This window comes from Marmota monax, unplaced genomic scaffold (genome assembly GCF_021218885.2).
Source record: "Marmota monax isolate L192 unplaced genomic scaffold, Marmota_monax_Labrador192_F-V1.1 WCK01_AAM20220418_F8-fsc00243, whole genome shotgun sequence".
Classification (NCBI taxonomy): domain Eukaryota; kingdom Metazoa; phylum Chordata; class Mammalia; order Rodentia; family Sciuridae; genus Marmota; species Marmota monax.
In genome coordinates, this window is record NW_026694604.1 from 2115050 (window position 1) to 2134802 (window position 19753).

Sequence of the window (19753 nt, forward strand, 5' to 3'; positions counted from 1 at the left end):
TGAATGAAGAGACTCAAAATGTCAAGAACCAGAGAGGAGAAACAGCATCTAAGTTCTAGGAGAAGATTTTTACATACTGAATTTTAGATTGTGGGACCAAAGGTGACTCATGCCTCCTGGAATCAGGAAGGAAAGGTTATGAGAATAAGGAGAACTCAAAGCTTGGAGCTAGAATATCTTGGCTGGATGTAGAAACAGCTAGGTCTACAAAAATATAATCCACAGACTACAAAAAAAGTGCTTGTGAAAGGAATTAGAATCTCCCCCTCTGTAGGAATGACAAGGTGGTAATGGTAGGAGAGACCCATCATACTGGGTATGCATCTGTACAGCCTGCAGGTAGTGATCTTTCCAAGCATGGCAACAGGAAATGCAGCCTTGTAAGTCCTCCTTGCTGGAAGAGACATATCCCTCAAAGATTCGGTCCAGGGAAATGGCATGGCAGCACAAGCGGATGATCTCATTGCTCATCTGCAAAAGGGAGCCCAACAGCCTCAATTCCCAGCCTCATTTTCACCCAATCTCTTCAAGCTCCCTGATCGTGCCTCATGCCTCCACCTCCTCCACATTGATTTGTCTCCTGAGACCCATCTCACCCCTGGTCCTCCACCACTGGGTTCCCCACACACTCCTGTCCTTGTGGTCCCTTGCTCTGCCCCTAGTGGTCCTCAGCTCTACAGTCTCACTGACCCAGCAAGTCAGCCCAGTGTCCCCATTCCCTCTCTTTAGAGCCATTACTCCAGATGAAATGCACCAGGCACTGCTCCCCAGGAGCTGGGTTCCTTGATAAATCTGCCTCTGCCCAACTGCAGACCCCACCCTAGGAAATGAGGACAATGAGATATTCCCTTCTGCACAACTCAGCAGGTCTGTCCTTTCTGCCTCCCTTTCCTATGCTCATCAACCTTCCTTCTCACAGCCCCTCCTCCTGAGGGAGCTACTTCCATCTGGAAACAGAAGCTCAGCCCAGGCCCCAGCTCTGAGCATCACTAAAGCCAAAATGCAGGTAGAAGACTTGCGTGTCTGTCAAAGATAAGGACAATTCTTACCACCTTGCCACCAGCAAGTCTTCTGCCAGGGAATTCCACCTTCTTCTGAAAGTCTGAGCCCTATCATTTCAGCCATCCTCCTAATCCCCTCCCAAAGGCCCTCTGCATATACACACCTTTCGGAAGAGAGAAGTCAGTCTCTCCCGAGTGTTGTAGTGGGGAGAGTTGACCCAGATGATGCGGATGAGACTGATGAGATTAGGGAGCTTATTAGATATGTCCTTAGGCCGCATGAAAGCCAATTCCTGATAAGGTTCCTTCAGGATTGACAAGAAGGTCAGGTTCGACTGTGCTTGGCGAGAGCCATCCTGGTAGTAAAGAGAACCCAGGAGGGCATATATCCACTGGAAAGAGCAAATTTAGAGCATGCACTTCATATCCATCTTTAAAAAAAAAAAACTTGTAGATGGACACATACCTTTATTTTATTTAGTTAGTTTTTATGTGGTGTTGAGGATCTAATCCAGTGACTCACACATGTCAAGCAAGCGCTCCACCACTGAGCCACAACCCCAGTCCCTTCATATCCATCTTAAACACGTTCTTGACTCACCTCTACCAGGAAGCCCTCCCAGTGAACTGTACCCAGGAGCCATCATTTCAGGTCTTGGCACCCCTCGGGAACAGAGTTTGCACATATCAACTTTTATTCATTTACAACTTTTGTGAAAATGTTTCAGAATGGGAATTCCTCAAGTTCAGGTCTGCTGTCTACTCCTCTTTGTTCTCCAGTTGAATTCAGAACTCCATACCAAGTAGATATTCCATAGCTGTTGATCAACTATCAGACATCACTCCCATCCCATCGCCTGTTTCCCTTAGCTGCCTTGTTTTCAACCAAGGCTTTAGATTTCTCTGGTTAGTTATGGCTCAATTCTCTTAATACCTAGTTGAAATTTTCACCTGGAAAGAGAGGTCTTTGATATCTATATCATACTGACCATTTCTTGCATGACCCTACACTAACATAATCAGGTTTTTAATCAGGTTTTTGTATCTTTTTTTTTTTTTACAGTACTGGGGATTGAACCCAGGGGTTCTCTACCACTGAGCTACATCCCCATCCCTTTAAAAAACTTGAGACAGAATCTCGCTAAATTGCTGAAGCTGGCTTCAAGCTTATAATCCTCTGCCTCAGCCTCCCCAGTCACTGGGATTACAGGTGAGCACCACCACACCCAGCTTCAAATTTATTTTTGAAGTATCTATTTTTAAGTTCTCTTGACTGAACAATACAGGTGTAATTTTACTAATTCTATTTTTGTAAGTCCTATTTTCTCAGCTGGATTGTAGGGATTAGATTCACAGAGGGTAATCAACATGTAGATGTCTCCCTTCCTAAACTATGAGTTCTTTGGGGACCCTGTTCAACTATTCTTATCTTCTCCCACAAGTATGAGTCCAAACTGTAGACTGGTCAGTATGTGTTGATGATTACGTGTGCTCCCGGATCTTAGTCCCTCTTGCCACTCCAACCATTGCCCACTTTTTGCTTTAAGCTCCCATCTACTGATCCACTCACAAACCTGGATCTGCTGGGCCAGTTTGATAAAGGGTGTCAGGTAGGATGACTTGGCAAGGCGCAGGATGGACTCAATGTGTTTGACTCCTGGCTTCACCAGCTGTTTGCTGATACCAGATAAGTCCATGCATCGGTTGCGCCAGAACTCAATCTCTTCCAAAGGTCCTGAGTTTTCGCCTGTCTCCACGGTCTCCTGGGAGCTGAGCACCTCCTTTATCTGCCGGGTCCAGTGGATCATGGAGGCTGCAGGTGAGAACCAAACCACTTGTGTTTCTTTGTGCCTTTGCTCAATTGTGCCCTTCCCTTACCACCCTGCCCACCTAACCCAGCTCCTTGATTAGCATCGGGGCTGCCTCTTCTCTCCTCTGCAATCCCCACTGGACACTGGAAATGCTGGCCACTCACTCTCCAGCCGCTGCACCAGCTCTTTGTCCTTCACTACCACCTCCGGCTGCATGGTCATGGCCTCCGTGGGGATGTAGAGGACAGTGTGCCCCTCCAGTTTGTACCGAGTGTCTAAGGAAAGGACCGTGGGAGTTTAAAGAACGTGAGTTTTTGCTGCCCAAGCATCAATCATGATTGATGATTGGTCGGGGGTGGGGTGGGGTGGGAGGGTTGAGAGGTACAGCTGTTTCACATCTGCAGACTCAACCAACCATGGATGGAAAATATTTTTTAAAACTGCATCTGTACTAAACATGTGCAGACTTTCTTTTTTTATCATTATTCCCTAAGAAGTACAGTAGAAAACATATTTACATAGCATTTACATTTTATTTAGGTATTATAAGTAATCTAGAGATGATTTAAAGTAAGCAAGAGAACGTGTGTAGGTTATATGCAAATACTACACCATTTTACATAAGGGATTTGAACATCCATGAATTGGAGTATCTGAGGGTGTCCTGGAACCAGTCTCCACAGATACTAAGGGACAAACTACATATGCATTTGAATACTGCAGGCAGGGGAAATTATGATTCATGCTTTTTTGATATCGAAAAGGGAAAGAACAGAATGCAAGAGAAAAAACCTCATGGAGGTATAACAAGAAATTGCCATAAAATAATTCCAAAGATCTGTATGGCCCTCCAGAATCTACCATGATGCAGGCAAACCTCCCTCTGATCCCACACCACCCTACATTTCTCGTTACCCCAACTGTATTCTAAGAAATTTTCAATTCTAAGTTCCAACATGTGTGGCCAACCAGTTCTACAGTACCAAAATTTGTCTGGATTAGAAGGCAGATTTTTTTTTTCCATTATGATAAAATTTATTTATTTATTTATTTATTTATTTATTTATAAGGAGGCTGAAAGTTTTTTGTTTTTTTTTTTTAAGAGAGAGAGAGAATTTTTTAATATATTTTTTTTCAGTTCTCGGCAGACACAACATCTTTGTTTGTATGTGGTGCTGAGGATTGAACCCGGGCCGCACGTATGCCAGGCGAGCGCCCTACCACTTGAGCCACATCCCCAGCCCCAATAAAATTTATTTATTAGAGACTTTTCTTCATTAATCAGTAATACGCAAGATGTCTCTTGCTATTTTTTTTTTTGGTACCCTAGATTGAACTCAGGGGCACTTAACCACTGAACCACATCCCCAGCCCTTTTTTTGTATTTTATTTAGAGACAGTGTCTCACTGAGTTGCTTAGGGCCTCACTAAATTGCTGAGGTTGGCTTTGAATTCCTGATCTTCCTGTCTCAGCCTCCCAAGCTGCTGGGATTACAGGCATGTGCCACTGCACCCAGCTTCCCTTGCTCTTTAAGTCAGCAGATTCATAGTTTTGATTTAGGACACTTAGGCAAAATGCTTGTGTGTGTGTGTGTGTGTGTGTGTGTGTGTGAAGTGCACATGAGTGGGTATACACAGTGAGATTTCCTTTCGAAGATTCTTTTAAGGGTTGGGGATATAGCTCAGTGGTAAAGCACTTGCCTAGTATGCAGGACACCCTGGGTTCAGACCGCAGAACCTTAAAGAGCAGATCATTTTAGATGTTGATTTGAATGTTAGTTACAGCTAGCAGTGTAGCTCAATGGTAGAGAGAGATCATGTGAGGCCCTTAGTTCAATCCCCAGCTTCACCAAAACAGAAGGAGGAGGAAGAAGAAGAACACTGATTCTGCACCCTTTTCCGCTCACTCAACAAACACAAACTGACCAGGATCCACCTGCCTCAGGAGCCCTACCAAGGAGAAATCAAGCACTCACCCGTCAGACAGGCCAAAAACCTGTGCAGATGTGAAGCAAAATGATTTCGAATGCTCTCAGGCCAGGTTACATTTGTAAAGATCTGAGGGGCAAAGACACCAGTGAGCAGCCGAAGCAGGGCTGGGATGTAGGAGCCCCGCACTGTCCCAAACTGCACAGTAGCATCGAAGTTCTCCGAAGTGATGGGGACAGGTGCTTGGCGAATGAAGTAGACAATCTGATTCTGGGTCTGCATGAAAGGAGATCAGAGTTCAGTCTCCAGGCCCCACCATGATGCCCACCATGATTCAAGAGAAATCTAAGGCTCCCACTGTGAAAGCCTGGCTGAGTTCTTTGTCACTGACCCCTAGTATACTCTGATCCTTCTCTAAATGTGTATAAGGTGTTTTCTGTTCTTCTCAGGGACGTAATCGATTCAGTACCCATTAATACGGAGAGGAAATGCAGAGTGAGCCTTAAAGGTAGGGACTCTGCATTTTGCCCCACTTGACTCCAGAACCTAGCACAGTGCCTGGCACATAGTTTATGCTCAATAGATGTTTGTTGGGTGGATAGACCGAGGGACAGTATAGAATGAATGAAGCACTTGGACCAGTGGAAAAGCAGAAATAAGAAACTAGAAGTAAGAAATAATTGTCTAGGATTTCCCATTTGGGTTGTATATGTTTTTCCCCCCAATTTTTTCATTTGTTCTTTGATTTTGCCTATCATGAGTTTTTGCTGCTGCTTATGTTCAGAAATAGATAACTTTCATTAATTATATCTAAAACATTTCAAATTTAAAGATCTGATGGCTACCTGCATAGGCCATTCCTATCCTAAGGTCGGATTCACTGGTTTGGTTTTTAGTGCTTTTGTAACTACTCTTTATAATTTTTTTAATTTTAAAAACTGAAAATGAAACACAAAGAAGAAATTAATAATTATCCATCCGCCCACTACTCAGAACTAATTCCTGGCATTTTATATTCTTTTGTTTAAATCTTAACGATTATTATTTTTGTTAATACGATATATGTTAATTATGGAATGACACAGAAGAGCTGGGGGTGCAGCTCAGTGGTGGAACATTTGCCTAGCACGCACATGCTGGGTTCAGTCCCCCGCACTGCAAAACACACACACACACACACACACACACACTCGCACTCTCTCTCTCTCTCTCTCTCTCTCTCTCTCTCTCCCCAAATATAAAAGTAAAAATATCTAAAATTCCACTGCCCAGAAATTAAATATTGTTAGCTTTAGGGAAAATATTTTTCAGACATTTTCCTACAGACATAGACAAGTAGAAAATTTAATTGAAAGTTGATTTAAGGGGCTGGGGATGTGGCTCAAGCGGTAGCCCGCTCGCCTGGCATGCATGCGGCCCAAGTTCGATCCTCAGCACCACATACAAACAAAGATGTTGTGTCCGCCGAAAACTAAAAAAAAAATATTAAAAATTAAAAAAAGAGAGTTGATTTAAAATAGGATTGTGCTATTTTAGTTAAAAGTATTGCCATTTAATTATAATACAATTTAATAGGAAAAAAAAGAAATTGAAGTAGATATAAGGCATTGCTGAGGCTTCAAATAAATATTTCTTCATCCCTAAGAGGTAGTTCTTCCCCAAACACCAAAAGTTTGTGACAAACAAAGATTATTAAAGCATTGACTTTTCTCAGTGCCATTCAATTTTTGTGTGTGTGCTGGGGATTGAACCCAGAAGGGCTTTACCACTGAGCTACACCCACAGCCCTTTTTTTTTAAAGTTTTTTTTTAATACTTATTTTTTAGGTGTAGATAGACACAACACAATGCCTATTTTTACGTGGTGCTGAGGATCGAACCCAGGTCCCGCCTGTACTAGGCAAGTGCTCTACCGCTGAGCCACAATCCCAGCCCAAGTTTTTTTAATTTATATATTTTTAGTTGAGATAAACACAATACCTTTCCTTCCTTCCTTCCTTCCTTCCTTCCTTCCTTCCTTCCTTCCTTCTTTCCTTCCTTCCTCCCTCCCTCCCTCCCTCTCTTCCTTCCTTCCTTCCTTCCTTTCTTTCTTTCTTTAATATGATGCTGAAGATTGAACCCAGTCAGGGCCTTACACGGGCTACCACTGAGCTACAGTCCCAGCCCCAACCTTCAGCCCTTTTAATTTTTTTTATTTTGAGACAGGGTCTCACAAAGTTGCTGAAGCTGGCCTCAAACTTGTGATCCTCCAGCAAGTTGCTGGGATTACAGGCATTTGGCCACTGCAACCATTACAATTTTAAATTCTATTGTCTCACCCTTTGAAAGACAAAGGCCAGAGGTAACATCCTCACACTCCCTCTCACTTTACTAATACTTGCCCATTTTTGTTATAGTATCACTTTTACATTGTCCAGGTTTATAACCTTCACCTTCTATAACATAGTTATAAGTTCCTAAGGTTATTTAATATGAGTTCTTTATTTAAATGAATTAAATGTTCATTAATTCTCTATTCCTGAGTCCTTTATTTGATTCATATCTTGAACCAAACTTAACTGGATTTCAGTTGATTTGTTTGTCTTTTTGCAGGGATGGAGCTCAAGGCCTCACATTTGCTAAGCAAGCACTCTACCACTGAGCTACTCCCATCCCTCAGCTGATATTGTTTTTTCTTTTGGTTTTTTAAAATAGGAGTCTTTCAGAATTGAAAATGACTGCCTATTTGTTTATTTTATCCTTAAGCATCTTGGCTGGGAATAATATCCTTATCACACTAACTTTCCCGGAAAAATCTGTAGGAATGGTCTGGGTTCAGAGATCAGCCTGATATTTTTCCCTGGGTAGATAATTTGGGGTGTTTTGGAGGAGAGGCCTATCAAGTTTTCCTTTTTTTTTAACGTGGTGCTGGAGATCAAACCCAGGGCACACTAAGCATGTACTCTACCACTAACTACATCTCCAGTTCTATTTCCCAATTTTTCATTCTGAAAAAAAAAATCAATTCATAGAAAAGTTGCAAGGAAAGTACATACCCTTCACCTAGAATCACTGTTAATCCTTTGCTGTATTTTCTTCCCTCTCTCAATAGCTGAGCCATTAGAGAGCTGCAGACTTCACAATACCATACCCTTTAACACTCCAGCATGTGTCTCATAAAAGCAAGGATAATCTCCGACTGTAATGATCACACTCTGAAAATTTAAGCTTGTCCACATCATCTCCCACCACAAGAATGAGATCCTAATTAGAATAAGTCATACTTTATGTGTGAGTAATATGTCAAAATACACTCTACTGTCATGTGTATCTAAAAAAACAAAATTTATTTTAGCATCTGCGTAAGATAAAATTCACTATCTTAAACAAAAGAAATTTTAAGCTTATCTGAATACAGTCCATATTCAACTTTTCCCAATGGTCCAAATATCATTTATAGCTGTTTTTTCCCCCATCCACAATCCAATCCAGTATCACAAATGGTCCTATCCCCTTAGTCTCCTTTCATTTCAAACAATTCCCTAGCCCTTTCGTTCTTTCACAGGATTGATATTTCTAAGATTCCAAGCCAGTGGCTTTCCAAAATATCCTTTAATTTGGATTCATCTGATTTCTTCCTCATTATTTCATTCAAGTTAAATATTCTTTTTTAAAATATTTAATTTTTAGTTGTAGTTGGACACAATACCTTTATTTTATTTATTTTTATGTGGGGCTGATGATGGACCCCAGGGCCTCACACTTGCTAGGTGAGCGCTCTACTGCTGAGCCACACCCCAGCCCTCAAGTTAAATATTCTTGGCAAGAATAGCCCATAGATGATGTTCCCAAAGAATTAGCATCCTTGAATTTTAGTATTGTAACTAAGATGTGTGTTGACATTAAACCTTGAGTAACAAATTTTGTGGAATATAGTGTGCCCTTTTGGTTCTTTTGTATTTGGGAGAAATTCTTTGTATTTTATCTTTAAATGTACATTCAGTGTCATTTGCTGGCTCTCTATACTCCCCTAGATCATCTATGCTGGTCTTCCTCTCTAATTATGTTAATGACTTTGGCCTTCTCTCCTGCATGCCCTGTGATTACCTCAAGTCTCTCCTCTAGTCTGTGACAAGTTTTTCAGCATCATTTCTTCAGTTCCTTGCCATTTCAAATCTACCATATTTGTAACATGCAGCTTTATTTGTTTTCTAAAATCTATAGTCTCCCTTTTATCTCATTCTCACCTTTTATCATTTCATCTCTCATTTTAAAAAAAATTGAATGTATGTTCGTATTAGGTTACACTATAGCATAATGCTGTTGTGAGAAATTTCCTTCTGTTCTTTCAGTTATGTCTTCCTTCTTTGCATGCTTTGTTCCTTTTTTTTTTTTTTTTTTGCTCTTGATATAATATGCCTGCCGTTGCCATGCAATTTCTCCTCACTTTGCTCATGCTCGGGCAGCTCTATGAATTCATTCTTTTGGCTGTAACATACTGTGGGCGACTTCTAGATGTCCCACTGTGAAGGACCAGTTTATTTTGCCTCTTGAAGATAAAGTGAAAGGATTGGGTATTTTATATTGTATTCACTTTTCTCTAGCCTACGAGACCTGATTGAGGGAATGAGCAGGTGGTCAAGGCTAATTTAAGGCAGCATCTAATCTTTGTTAAAACGCTGAGGCTTGAGGCTTGCTCTCTCTTTCGAGAATCTGTAAATGATCCAAGGTTCCCTCCATTCAGCTGGGGGGGTGGGTGCCCTTCTTATGGGCAGGGTGGGTGCCTGGACTCAGTGCTAAAGGTTGCCATTGATAAACCTTTTATTTTTATTTATTTATTGTCTATTTTTGTTGTAGTTCTTTCACAGTGCTGGGTATGGAATCTAGGGCTTCTTCCATGCTAGAGGAGTCTATGGCTGAACTACATCTCAGCCCGGGGTAATAATTTTTTGTTTTGTTTTTTGCAGGGCTGAGGATTGAACCCAGAGCCTTGGGCATGCTTGAAAAGCAGCTCTACCACTGAGCTGTGCCCATGTCTCTTCAAGGGTAATAGTGTTTTGTTTTGTTTTTTTTGGTGGGGGGGTTACCAGGGATGAACTCAGGGGCACTTGACCACTGAGCCACATCCCCAGCCCTATTTTGCATTTTATTTAGAGATAGGGTCTCACTAAGTTGCTTAGTGCCTAGCTTTTGCTGAGACTAGCTTTGAACTCACAAACCTCCTGTTTCAGCCTCCCAAGCTGCTAGGATTATAGGCATGTACCACCATGCCCAGCTCAAGGCTAATTTTTTTTGTTATTGTTTTATATATATATATTTGTATATATATATATATATATGTGTGTGTGTGTGTGTGTGTGTGTGTGTGTGTGTTGTAGGTGGACACAACATCTTTATTTATAAAATATTTATTTTTCAGTTGTAGCTGGACACATACCTTTATTTTATTTATTTTTATGTGGTGCTGAGGATCAAACCCAGTGCCTCACTCATTCTAGGTGAGCAGTCTACCACTTGAGCCACAACCTCAACCCTCAAAAGTAATAGTTTTTTAAGGAAGTTTCAACTGACCAGGAGAATACAATTAAACTGATAATCTATTTAGAATGTATTTCAGCAAGCTAAATAGATTCTTTTTTAATTGGAACACTTCATCTTGCATGTTTCCAAATTCTGTTCATTGACTAATCCATTCTTTGCCACAGATTTTAAAATGCCATATTTTTTGTAGAAAATGCTTACATATCTGTTTCTCTACTTCTATTTTCTGTATTTCCTATGCTTCTGTACTGTTACCAATAACATCTATTTTTGCACTTTCTACATTTCTGTACTGTTGCTATAACATATTCCGACTTAGTATAACTGTTTTAATTACTGTAGCTTAATAAAAAGGATTTTATATTCATATGTCTCCTCCATTATTTTCCTTCTTCAACATCTTTGCTATTTTCCTGGACTTATTTAAAATCCTTGCCAGGCACAATAATGCATGCCTGTAATCCCAGGAGTTCAGGAGGCTGAGGCAGGAGGATTGCAAATTCAAAGCCAGTTTCAGCAACTTAGCAAGGCCCTGAGCAACTTAGCAAGATCCTGTCTCTAAATAAAAAATCAAAAGGGCTGGGGATGTAAATCTGTGGTTAAGCACCTCTGGGTTCAATCCCTGGTACTGAAAAGAAAAAAAAAATCCTTTACACAGAAATCTAGGACTGTGACATTTTGGCACTATGACTGGAGCTGCATTAAAATGATACATTTTTATCAGGCATGGTGCCATGCTCCTATAGTTCCAGCTACTCAGAAGGCTAAAGTGGAAGGATCATTTGGGCCACAAGTTCAAGAGCAACCTAGGCAACATAGCAAAACCCTATCTCAAAAACAAACATAAAAAGGTAAATTTCTACATTAAATATCTCTTTTAAAATATTTTTTAGTTGTAGATGTACACAATACCTTTATTTTACTTATTTATATGTGGTGCTGAAGATTGAACCTAATGCCTCACACGTGCTAGGCAAGTGCTCTACCACTGAGCTACAACCCCAGGCCTAGATTAAATATCTTTTACAGTTTTTTTTTTTTATTGTGGTACTGGAAATTAAACCAAGGGTGCTCTACCACTGAGCTATATTCCCTGCCCTTTTTTATTTTTTTTTTATTTTGAGGCAAGGTCTTGCTAAGTTGCAAGGCTGGCCTTGAACTTGGGATCCTCCTGCCTCAGCCTCCTGGAGTGTCTGGGACTACAGGTGTGCATCACTATGCCTAGCAAAGTATCTTTATGCTATTAAGATTCCCACTTAGAAACAAGATATCGCTCACCATTTATTCAAGTCTTCTTTTATGGCCTGTTACAAAGTTATTTCCTTTTGCATAAATCTCACTTTATATTAAATATTTACATTCAAATAGAAACAGTTTTCCAAATTTTTGTGGGTTTTGTGTGTGAAATCATTTTTTCATTATGTTTTGTGGATGATCATTGCCAACACAAGAAAACCCATGGCCTGTTTATCTTTGTTTAATATGGAATGCTTCAAAATTGTGTCATCATGGCAGAGTCATGCTAAAACTTCATTATCATTTCAAGTTTTGTGTATGTGTTGCCAATAAAAGCAAAGCAACAACCTCTTTTTCCCCTAATATTTTATTTCAAATTTTTTCAAACGTACAGAAAAGTTAAAAGAATCTTACAATAGTGACACAGATTCTACCATTAACATCTTACTGTGTATCTTTCTTTTACTCCCTACCCTAGGTCTACCCTTCTGTAACATATCCTCCATATTGTTGAAATAGTTATCTAAACCAAAAAAGACTTTCAATAACTCTCTCTGGAACACAGGCCAATTTGTTTAATATAACATATAAGGCCCTAAATAAGCTGACCCCAATCCACTTTCTCAGTATCATACTCTTCTGTGTAAATTAAATATATTTGGGGGAGGTTTTTTTGGTTCATTTGTTTTTGTTTTCTGGTACTAGGGATTGAACTCATGGGCCCTTTACCACTGAGTTACATTCCCAAATCCTTTCTGGTTTTGATTTTGAGACAGGGTCTCACTCAGTTGCTCAGGGTCTCACTAAATTGCTGAGGCTGGCCTCCATCTTGAGATCCTCCTGCCTCAGCCTTTTGAGTCACTGGGATTACAGGCATGAGCTACCATACCTGACACATTATATGTTTTGTTTTTTAATTTTTTTTTAGTTGTAGATGGACACAATACTTTTATTTTATTCATTTATTTTTATGTGGTGCTGAAGATTGAACCCAGTGCCTCACACATGCCAGGCAAGCACTCCACCACTGAGCCTCAACCCCAGCCCACATTAAGTGTTCTTTACTAAACAGTCTTCACCTGGTCTTGATGAAATCCTACTTACCACCTTCATGCCCAGCTCAAATATCACCATCAAGTTTTCCCAGAATTCTACTGGCTCTATTAGTTGCTTCCTGGAATCTCCTATAACATTGTGCCCATGCATCAAAATACATCATAGGGTATAGCTCAGTGGTAGAGCACATGCTTAGCATGCATGAGGCACTGAGTTCCATCCACAGCACTACCACCAAAAAGTAAAAAATACACACACACACACACACACACACCCATACAGATATAGTAAATATTTATATATCTGTCTTCCCCACTAGCCCATGTTATATTAAAAGCAAAGTGGTGTCTCATCCTTCCCTGTACCCCTGCTTCCAGGTAGGGCAACAATATACAATGGGACTCCATGGGCCTTGGCACAGAAGATAACAAGATTCAAGGATGCTGGAGCTATGAGGAACCCTCAGCATCCTAGAAGACCACCCCTGGTGTGGGAAAGTGGAATACCCACCTGTACGGGCATGCCCAGTTCCAACTTCAGCCCAAAATAGGGATCAACGAAGATGGTAAGGATAGATTCCGTGGGTTCCCGGGCAAAATGTTCCAGAATGGCATCATGTTCCTCTGTCCAGTCTGCATTTGCCAGTCCTGTCATTGCAGCTCGGGAGAGGAAGAGGGGCTTCTACCAAAGGAGAGCAGACAGAGAGGCAGATCAGTAAGCTATTAGAATGAGCCATTCTCCCCTCCACAATTAGACACTAAGACATGGGACATGAGAGGAAAAGCCAGACAGGCTCAGAATTCAGAAGTGAAAACTGAGGACGACTGAATGATAGGTTTCAGGCTTTTGAAAAAATGAGACAATAGATCCTCCTGCCTCTGAGAGTGAAAACAGAATGTGTCATAGAGGAAAACGATGGGCTATTATCTTCCCAAGATATTTCATTTATGCCTGTAATTGCAAAAAATACTTTCTCAAGCAACCCTCAATCTCAAAGGTAAAAGGGAATTATGGGAACATGTAGGATGTTAGCCTAGATCAAGCAATTAGGAGCAGGAGATGATGAACCAGAAAAGGGATAAGAGTACCAGAGCAATTTCTTCTTAAAGCAGCACCCCCCTCATACACAGATGCTAAAATAAGTATGATACCAGGTAAAAGCCAATCAACAAAGCATTAAGGAAGAAGTAATGGGTGGGGGTTCTGAAAAGCACCAAAGAACATACTGGTAAGATAGAAAATAAATTGTAAAACTGGTGGCTAGAAAAAAATTAATCCATAGAACTCTACTAAATAAATGAAGGAAACTGGAAGAGACAAAGATATAATTCAGTGAACTTGAGAAGTCACCCTGTCCTTCTTCCCCCAGTGATCTTAAAAGATGAGAAGGAAGTTTCCAAGTCAAGACAATTTAATTGGCAGTGATCTAAGACCTTTCCTACATACAATATGGATGAACCAATAAGAAAAACACCAAGACCCCAATAAATAAATGGACCAAAGGGCATGAAGAGATGTGTCATGTAAAAAAATAGAGGAAATGCAAATGTGAAAAATTGTTTTGTTTCACTTAAAGTCAAAGAATACAAATAAAAACAATAAAGACATCATTTAATGCCTATATTTTTAATAAAATCCTTGCTAACTTGATAACCCCTGGATTTGAAAGGGTTTGTTGCTAATGTGAGAGCAAAAAATACAATCAATTTGGAAAACAATTTGGTTTTAGATAGCAAAAACATTGCAAATGCTAGGTACAGTGGTACATGCCTATAATTCAGCAACTCAGGAGGCTGAGGCAGAAGGATCACAAGTTCAAGACCAGCCTCAGCGGGGCCCTAAGCAATTTAGCAAGACCCTGCCTCAACATAAAAAATAAAAAGGACTGGGGATGTGGCTCAGTGGTCTAAGTGCCCCTATGTTCAATCCCTGGTACCAAAAAAAAAAAAAAAAAAATTAAAAGAGCAATCAAATTACTCTTTGATTTGGTAACGCCACATATAAGACTCTGTCTTAAGGAAATATTAAGTATTTCAAAAGTATTAGTTTTATGTACAATATCTACCACAGTATTATCATCAAAGAAAAATATTAGAAATGGCAAGACATACTAGAATAATGGCCTAAGGTTCATGCACCTAAGAGAACAGTATACAGCCATTAAAAATGGTGCTTACAAAAGCTACATAAAATCATGAAGAATGATAAAATATTTCATGAAAAATCTGAACACAAAAGTCGTAATGTGTGGTACAGTTAGGATTACACAAAAAATGCAAATTTATACTCAGAAAAAAAAAGACATACGTCAAGATCTTAATCTTGAATGTGTTTGGGCAGCAATGCTATTTTATTTTCCCTTTCTTTGTATTTTCTGTCTCTTCCAATTTTTAAAAACGGGAGATTATTATGTTTCTCTCTCCTTTTAAAAAAATGTCCAAGTCACCACCCTATTCTTCTCACCCACAACAATATGGATATGCCTCAGCTCTGCTGCAACATGTAAATAAAGATGTAGAGGGCAGTTAGTGCCAATTTCTCAAGGTGATTGAGTCAGCTTCTGAAAATTCTTCAAAGAAAAGAACTGAATGAAAGGAAGAAAGAAGTCTTAGAAACTAGTGTCTAAATAGGACAATATTATTCAGCTTGTTCAAGTTGTTCCCATGTCCACCCATAAAACCCATCAAGGGTGGGCAGAGAAAGGAGAGCAGTTCCTCACTGAAGGCCCTCTTCTGAAAGGATCTTAGACCATTTTGTCCTTTACTCATGGACTGGATCTGTGATGAGTCAGCTACCAGCAAAGATTAAGTAGGGAGAAGTGACATTATTGAGAATTCCTCATACATATTTCCACCACTGATCCTTTGATTTACCCATCTTGGGGGAGAAATATTAGCCTCAGGGAAGACCCAAGCCTACCACATCCATCTCAGATTCCTCCAATTGTTGTTCCTTTCCTTCAGGTTCCTCCAAAATTGGCTCTAGGAAGAATAAAGATAGAGAAATGAAGACTTTGCCCAGAAAGTTAAACATGGTCACCATATCACCCAGCAATTTTACTTCTAGGTTTGTACCCAAGAGACCTGAAAGCAGAGCTCATATAAGATGTTGGTATCTCAATAGGCAAAAGGTAAAAACAACCCAAATATCCATTAACACTATGAACAGATAAACGAAAGTCATCTTGTCATAACAGTGAAATATAATACACCATAAAAAGGAATGTGATTCATGCTACAACACAGACAAACCTTGAAAACATGATGCCAAGTGAAAGTCAGTCACGTCACGTAGACCACATTATTATATGAGTTCCTGCATATGAAATATCCAGTATAGATAAATCCATAAAGATAAAAAATAGGTTAGTGGTTCCCAGGATCTGGAAGACAGCTACTAAAAACAAGATTCTGGACAGGGGGTGTAGCTAAGTGGTACAGCTCTTGTCCAGCTAATTAATTTAATGAATAAAAAATCAAAAGCAAGGTTCTGACGCAACTAAGAAGTAAAGACGTAGAAGTCATCTACTGCCAATTTGTAAAGGTGGCTTTCTTCTAAAGGGGAGAAAATGTTCTAAAATTAGATAGTAGTGATGGTGGCACAGCTTTGTGAATACACCAAAACCCAGCAATTTGTACACTTTCAAAAGTTGAATGTTATAGTAAGTGAATTATCTCTGAATTTAATTTAGAAAGCTGACCAGGGGTTGTTGGTATAGCTCAGTGGTGCAGTGCTTGCCTAACATGTATGAGAAGCCTTCTTTCATCCCCAGCTCTGAAAAACAAAACAAAACAAAAAAAAGGCTCTCTACTCTTGAACCCACAATCTTCCACCAAGAAATATTTTAGGCCCCCTCTTTCTCCAGTAAATAGGCCTCAGTCCCATTAAAGGGATTAATCTTGGTTTCAGAGCTGCCTGGGAGGCCCAAGTCCTCTCTGAACCTCTACCCGGGTTGCTGGGCAGCTGGAAGGCTCCATATCAAACAATAAGGAAGCTTAGGGCTATGGTGAGAGAGATCCTTGGTGTCTGGAGGCCAATGAGTTTCTTTGGAAGCTCCTCCCTTCCCTTTGCTCCCCAGCAGATCCTCCAAACACAATCGAAACTCCTTAACTTCTCTCCTACCTCCGTCTGCTATGGGTACCCAGCTTCTAGAAGTCAGACTCATTTTAAACTGCTTTCAGATAAGCACTTAAGAACTCAGAAGAAAAAAAATGCTACACATTTCTAAGGTCCTGGAGCCTAGGTCAGGTCCCTATGTCTCTGGACCTTTCTCTCACATCCACCCTTATTCTCTTAGCCACTAATATTAAAAGGGTATTCTAACTGGGAATGTAGCTCAGTGGTAGAACACCTGCCTAGCAGCACAAGGCCCTGGGTCTGATCCCTAGCACTGCAAAAACAAATCAAAACAAAAAAAAAAAAAAACAGTGAGGCAGCAAAGATACTATTTTTCTCCATCTTTTTAGGTTATTAGCAGTGTCAAGAAGCCCCAGTCTATACTTAGCTCAGTCCTATCTATGCTGGCCAGTGCTCTAAGCAAAAGCCCAGTGACAGTAACGGCTACCAAAAGCCTTCCAAACCTGCTGGTTCCTGGATCAAAGCCACAGAGGCAGCCTCTTTAAACTCTTTGCTCCCTCCATCTAGATTTCTTTTCCTGTCGCCCTGAACCTGAACCTCCACAGTCTACCAAGTCCCTGCCAAAATGAGGGCGGAGATACAGAAGCCTTCAACAGATGGTAGAAAGCATCAGCTGGATTAGGATTCAAAGGGTGGCAAAGCAGGCTGAGTCTCCATGGTGATGGGCTTAATGGGAGAAAAACATTATTTGTTTTGCCACCCAGGGTGAAAATGGGAAAAAGGAAGAGATCAAACCCTCTGCAGTGAAGTGGGAACAACCAGGAACAGTTGAAATAAGGAGAAAAAGGCTAGAGAAAGGATTGGCTGATGGACTCCTGGTGCATTGGTGGGAAATTTCAAGACAGAAAGAATAAGGCTGAGCAGGAAGAAGAAGCACAGAAAAGGGTCCCCGCAGAAGGCCTGAGGTTCTGCTAAGTCCTCATGCCCGGACAAGAGTGAGGAGAGACACAGAAGTGAGAGTACCTGCTCCCCAGCCCTAAGACACTCAGGAAATACAAACATTCTACCTTCAAGCCCCTCCAATTTTCCCCTACCCTCCATATCTAAGAATCCCCTTCCTTATCAAGTACCTACCATGCTCCTCCTTGAGTGGCACAGGCTCAGGTTCAGATTCTGGTCGAGTGGTGGCCTGGTCATTCTCTGCATCCCGTGCAGCCAGAGCGTCCAGAGAAACTCGACTTGCCCGGCCTCCCCGGGGGCCTCCTCTGGCGCCTCCTCGGGCACCTCCTCGGGTGCCTCCTCGGGCGCCTCCGAGGGTGCCTCCCCGGCCACCCACTCTCCGCTTCTTATCAGCTTTGCTGGACATGGTTCAGGCAAAACCTAGAGATACATGGGAATGAAGAGTCCACCACCAGATCTCACCCCAAAACCAGACCCCTGATACACACAGACCCTTTTGGATTCACAAATTGAATGAGATCCCCCAACAGAATCATCTATTCTGGGTACACTTCTACCCCGCTCCTCAACAACAGACCTGGACTCTATGGGGGCCATGGAGACTAGGGGTATAGCTCGGTGGTAGAGCTTAGCATGTTCAGTCTCAAGCACTGCAAAAGTAAATAAATAACACAGGAGCCTTGGGTCCTGGCTTTTTTTCCTGGGATACCCTACTTTCTTTACAGCATTTGGTTAAAGTCCAAGTCAGGCTGGATGTGATAGCATGCCTATAATCCCAGGGACTCAGGAGGCTGAGGCATGAGGATCCCAAGTTTGAGGCCACCCTAGGCAACTTAGTGAGACCCTGTCTCAAAATAAAAAGGGCTGGGGATATATGGAGATATAGCTCAGTGGCAGAGTGCTCCTGGATTCAATCCCCAGTACAAAAAAAAAAAAAAAAAAAAAAAATCAAAGTTAGTCTCTCAAGGTATTAGTAATAACTAGAGTTGAAAGATAACAGTAGACAAGTGCAAAAAATAAATCCTCTTTTGCAATCCAGAACTCATTGTTCAGTATGAATTCTGATATATATATATATATAAACAGGAATACTGTATCTAAGACAGCTTAAAATGATGGGATATTGATAAATGAAAAGGTTGGTTCTAAGACTAAGAAGTTAACAAAAAGCACAGATCATGAGAGAATCTCAAAAATAAATAAATAATAAAGATAACAGACACACGGGACGTGGTGGTGCATGCCTGTAATCCCAGTGGCTCAGGAGGCTGAGGCAGGAAGATTGCAAGTTCAAAGCCAGCCTCAGCAAAATCAAGGTGCTAAGCAACTCAGTGAGACCCTGTCTCTAAAGAAAATACAAAATAGGGCTGGGGATGTGGTTCAGTGGTCGAGTGCCTCTGAGTTCAATCCCCAGTAGCAAAAAAAAAAAAAAAGATAACAGACACCCCATTAATGAGGATTTGGGAATCCCTGTGTCAGCCCTGGGGCATAGAGAATGTAGGATAATCCAGAAAAGATCTATCAAGGGCTGGATGCATTGGCACATGCCTGTAATCCCAGTGGTTTGGGAGGCTGAGGCAGGAGGATCGCAGATTAAAAGAGAGCCTCAGCAATTTAGCTAGGCATTAAGCAACACAGCAAGACCCTGTCTATAAATAAAATATTAAAAAGGGCTGGGGATGTGGCTCAGTGGTTAAGCCACTCAATCCCTGGTACCAAAATTTAAAACAATCTACCAAGCTGCTGTATAGAACCTTGGATGAGCGAAAGACCACCCACAGAAGGGAAGACTGTCCCCAAGTACCCTGCCTTTTGTCAACATGTTAATGTAGCAAACTAAATGGTTTTCCTATGTACCACCTCAGTTAAATGGAAAAATATTCCTGTTATCCACATTAAAATCTACAACAGCCTTAAACAAAGAAGAGTAGTATTTGCCACTCATCTTTTTAGCTTTTTAATTGCTGAGGGGCAGGAACCCTGTTTTGTGTTTAATAAGATTTCTTGGCACAGTTGGCTGACTCTATGTTGATAAGTAAGATCAGGATCATTTAACTCCAAATGCCCTGAGAACATACTGAAGAAGGAAGGACAAAAGCCATCTAATAATGAATTGTAAATTGTGTAAGGGGAAAAGGAAATGAAGGCATGAGGAAGGCCCGGT

At 40.9% G+C, this 19753-nt stretch overlaps 1 protein-coding gene and 1 pseudogene across 3 annotated transcripts in view; one reads left to right on the top strand and one right to left on the bottom strand.

The window, feature by feature from the left end:
• The window catches only part of Dnah2 (dynein axonemal heavy chain 2), a 107175-nt gene that overhangs the window by 86345 nt on the left and 1077 nt on the right, over window positions 1–19753 (bottom strand). For all 3 annotated transcript variants that reach the window (XM_046422121.2, XM_058572053.1, XM_046422120.2), the window contains exons 2-9: window positions 17764–18009; window positions 15472–15533; window positions 13063–13233; window positions 4789–5017; window positions 2977–3087; window positions 2576–2814; window positions 1166–1357; window positions 314–471 (exon numbers count right to left, since the gene is read on the bottom strand). In XM_046422121.2, coding sequence (XP_046278077.1) covers window positions 314–471; window positions 1166–1357; window positions 2576–2814; window positions 2977–3087; window positions 4789–5017; window positions 13063–13233; window positions 15472–15533; window positions 17764–17995 — 1394 coding nt within the window. In that variant the 5' untranslated portion in view covers window positions 17996–18009. The remainder of the gene's footprint in view (window positions 1–313; window positions 472–1165; window positions 1358–2575; window positions 2815–2976; window positions 3088–4788; window positions 5018–13062; window positions 13234–15471; window positions 15534–17763; window positions 18010–19753) is intronic.
• Window positions 18598–18682, top strand: LOC124077714 (small nucleolar RNA SNORA40; annotated as a pseudogene).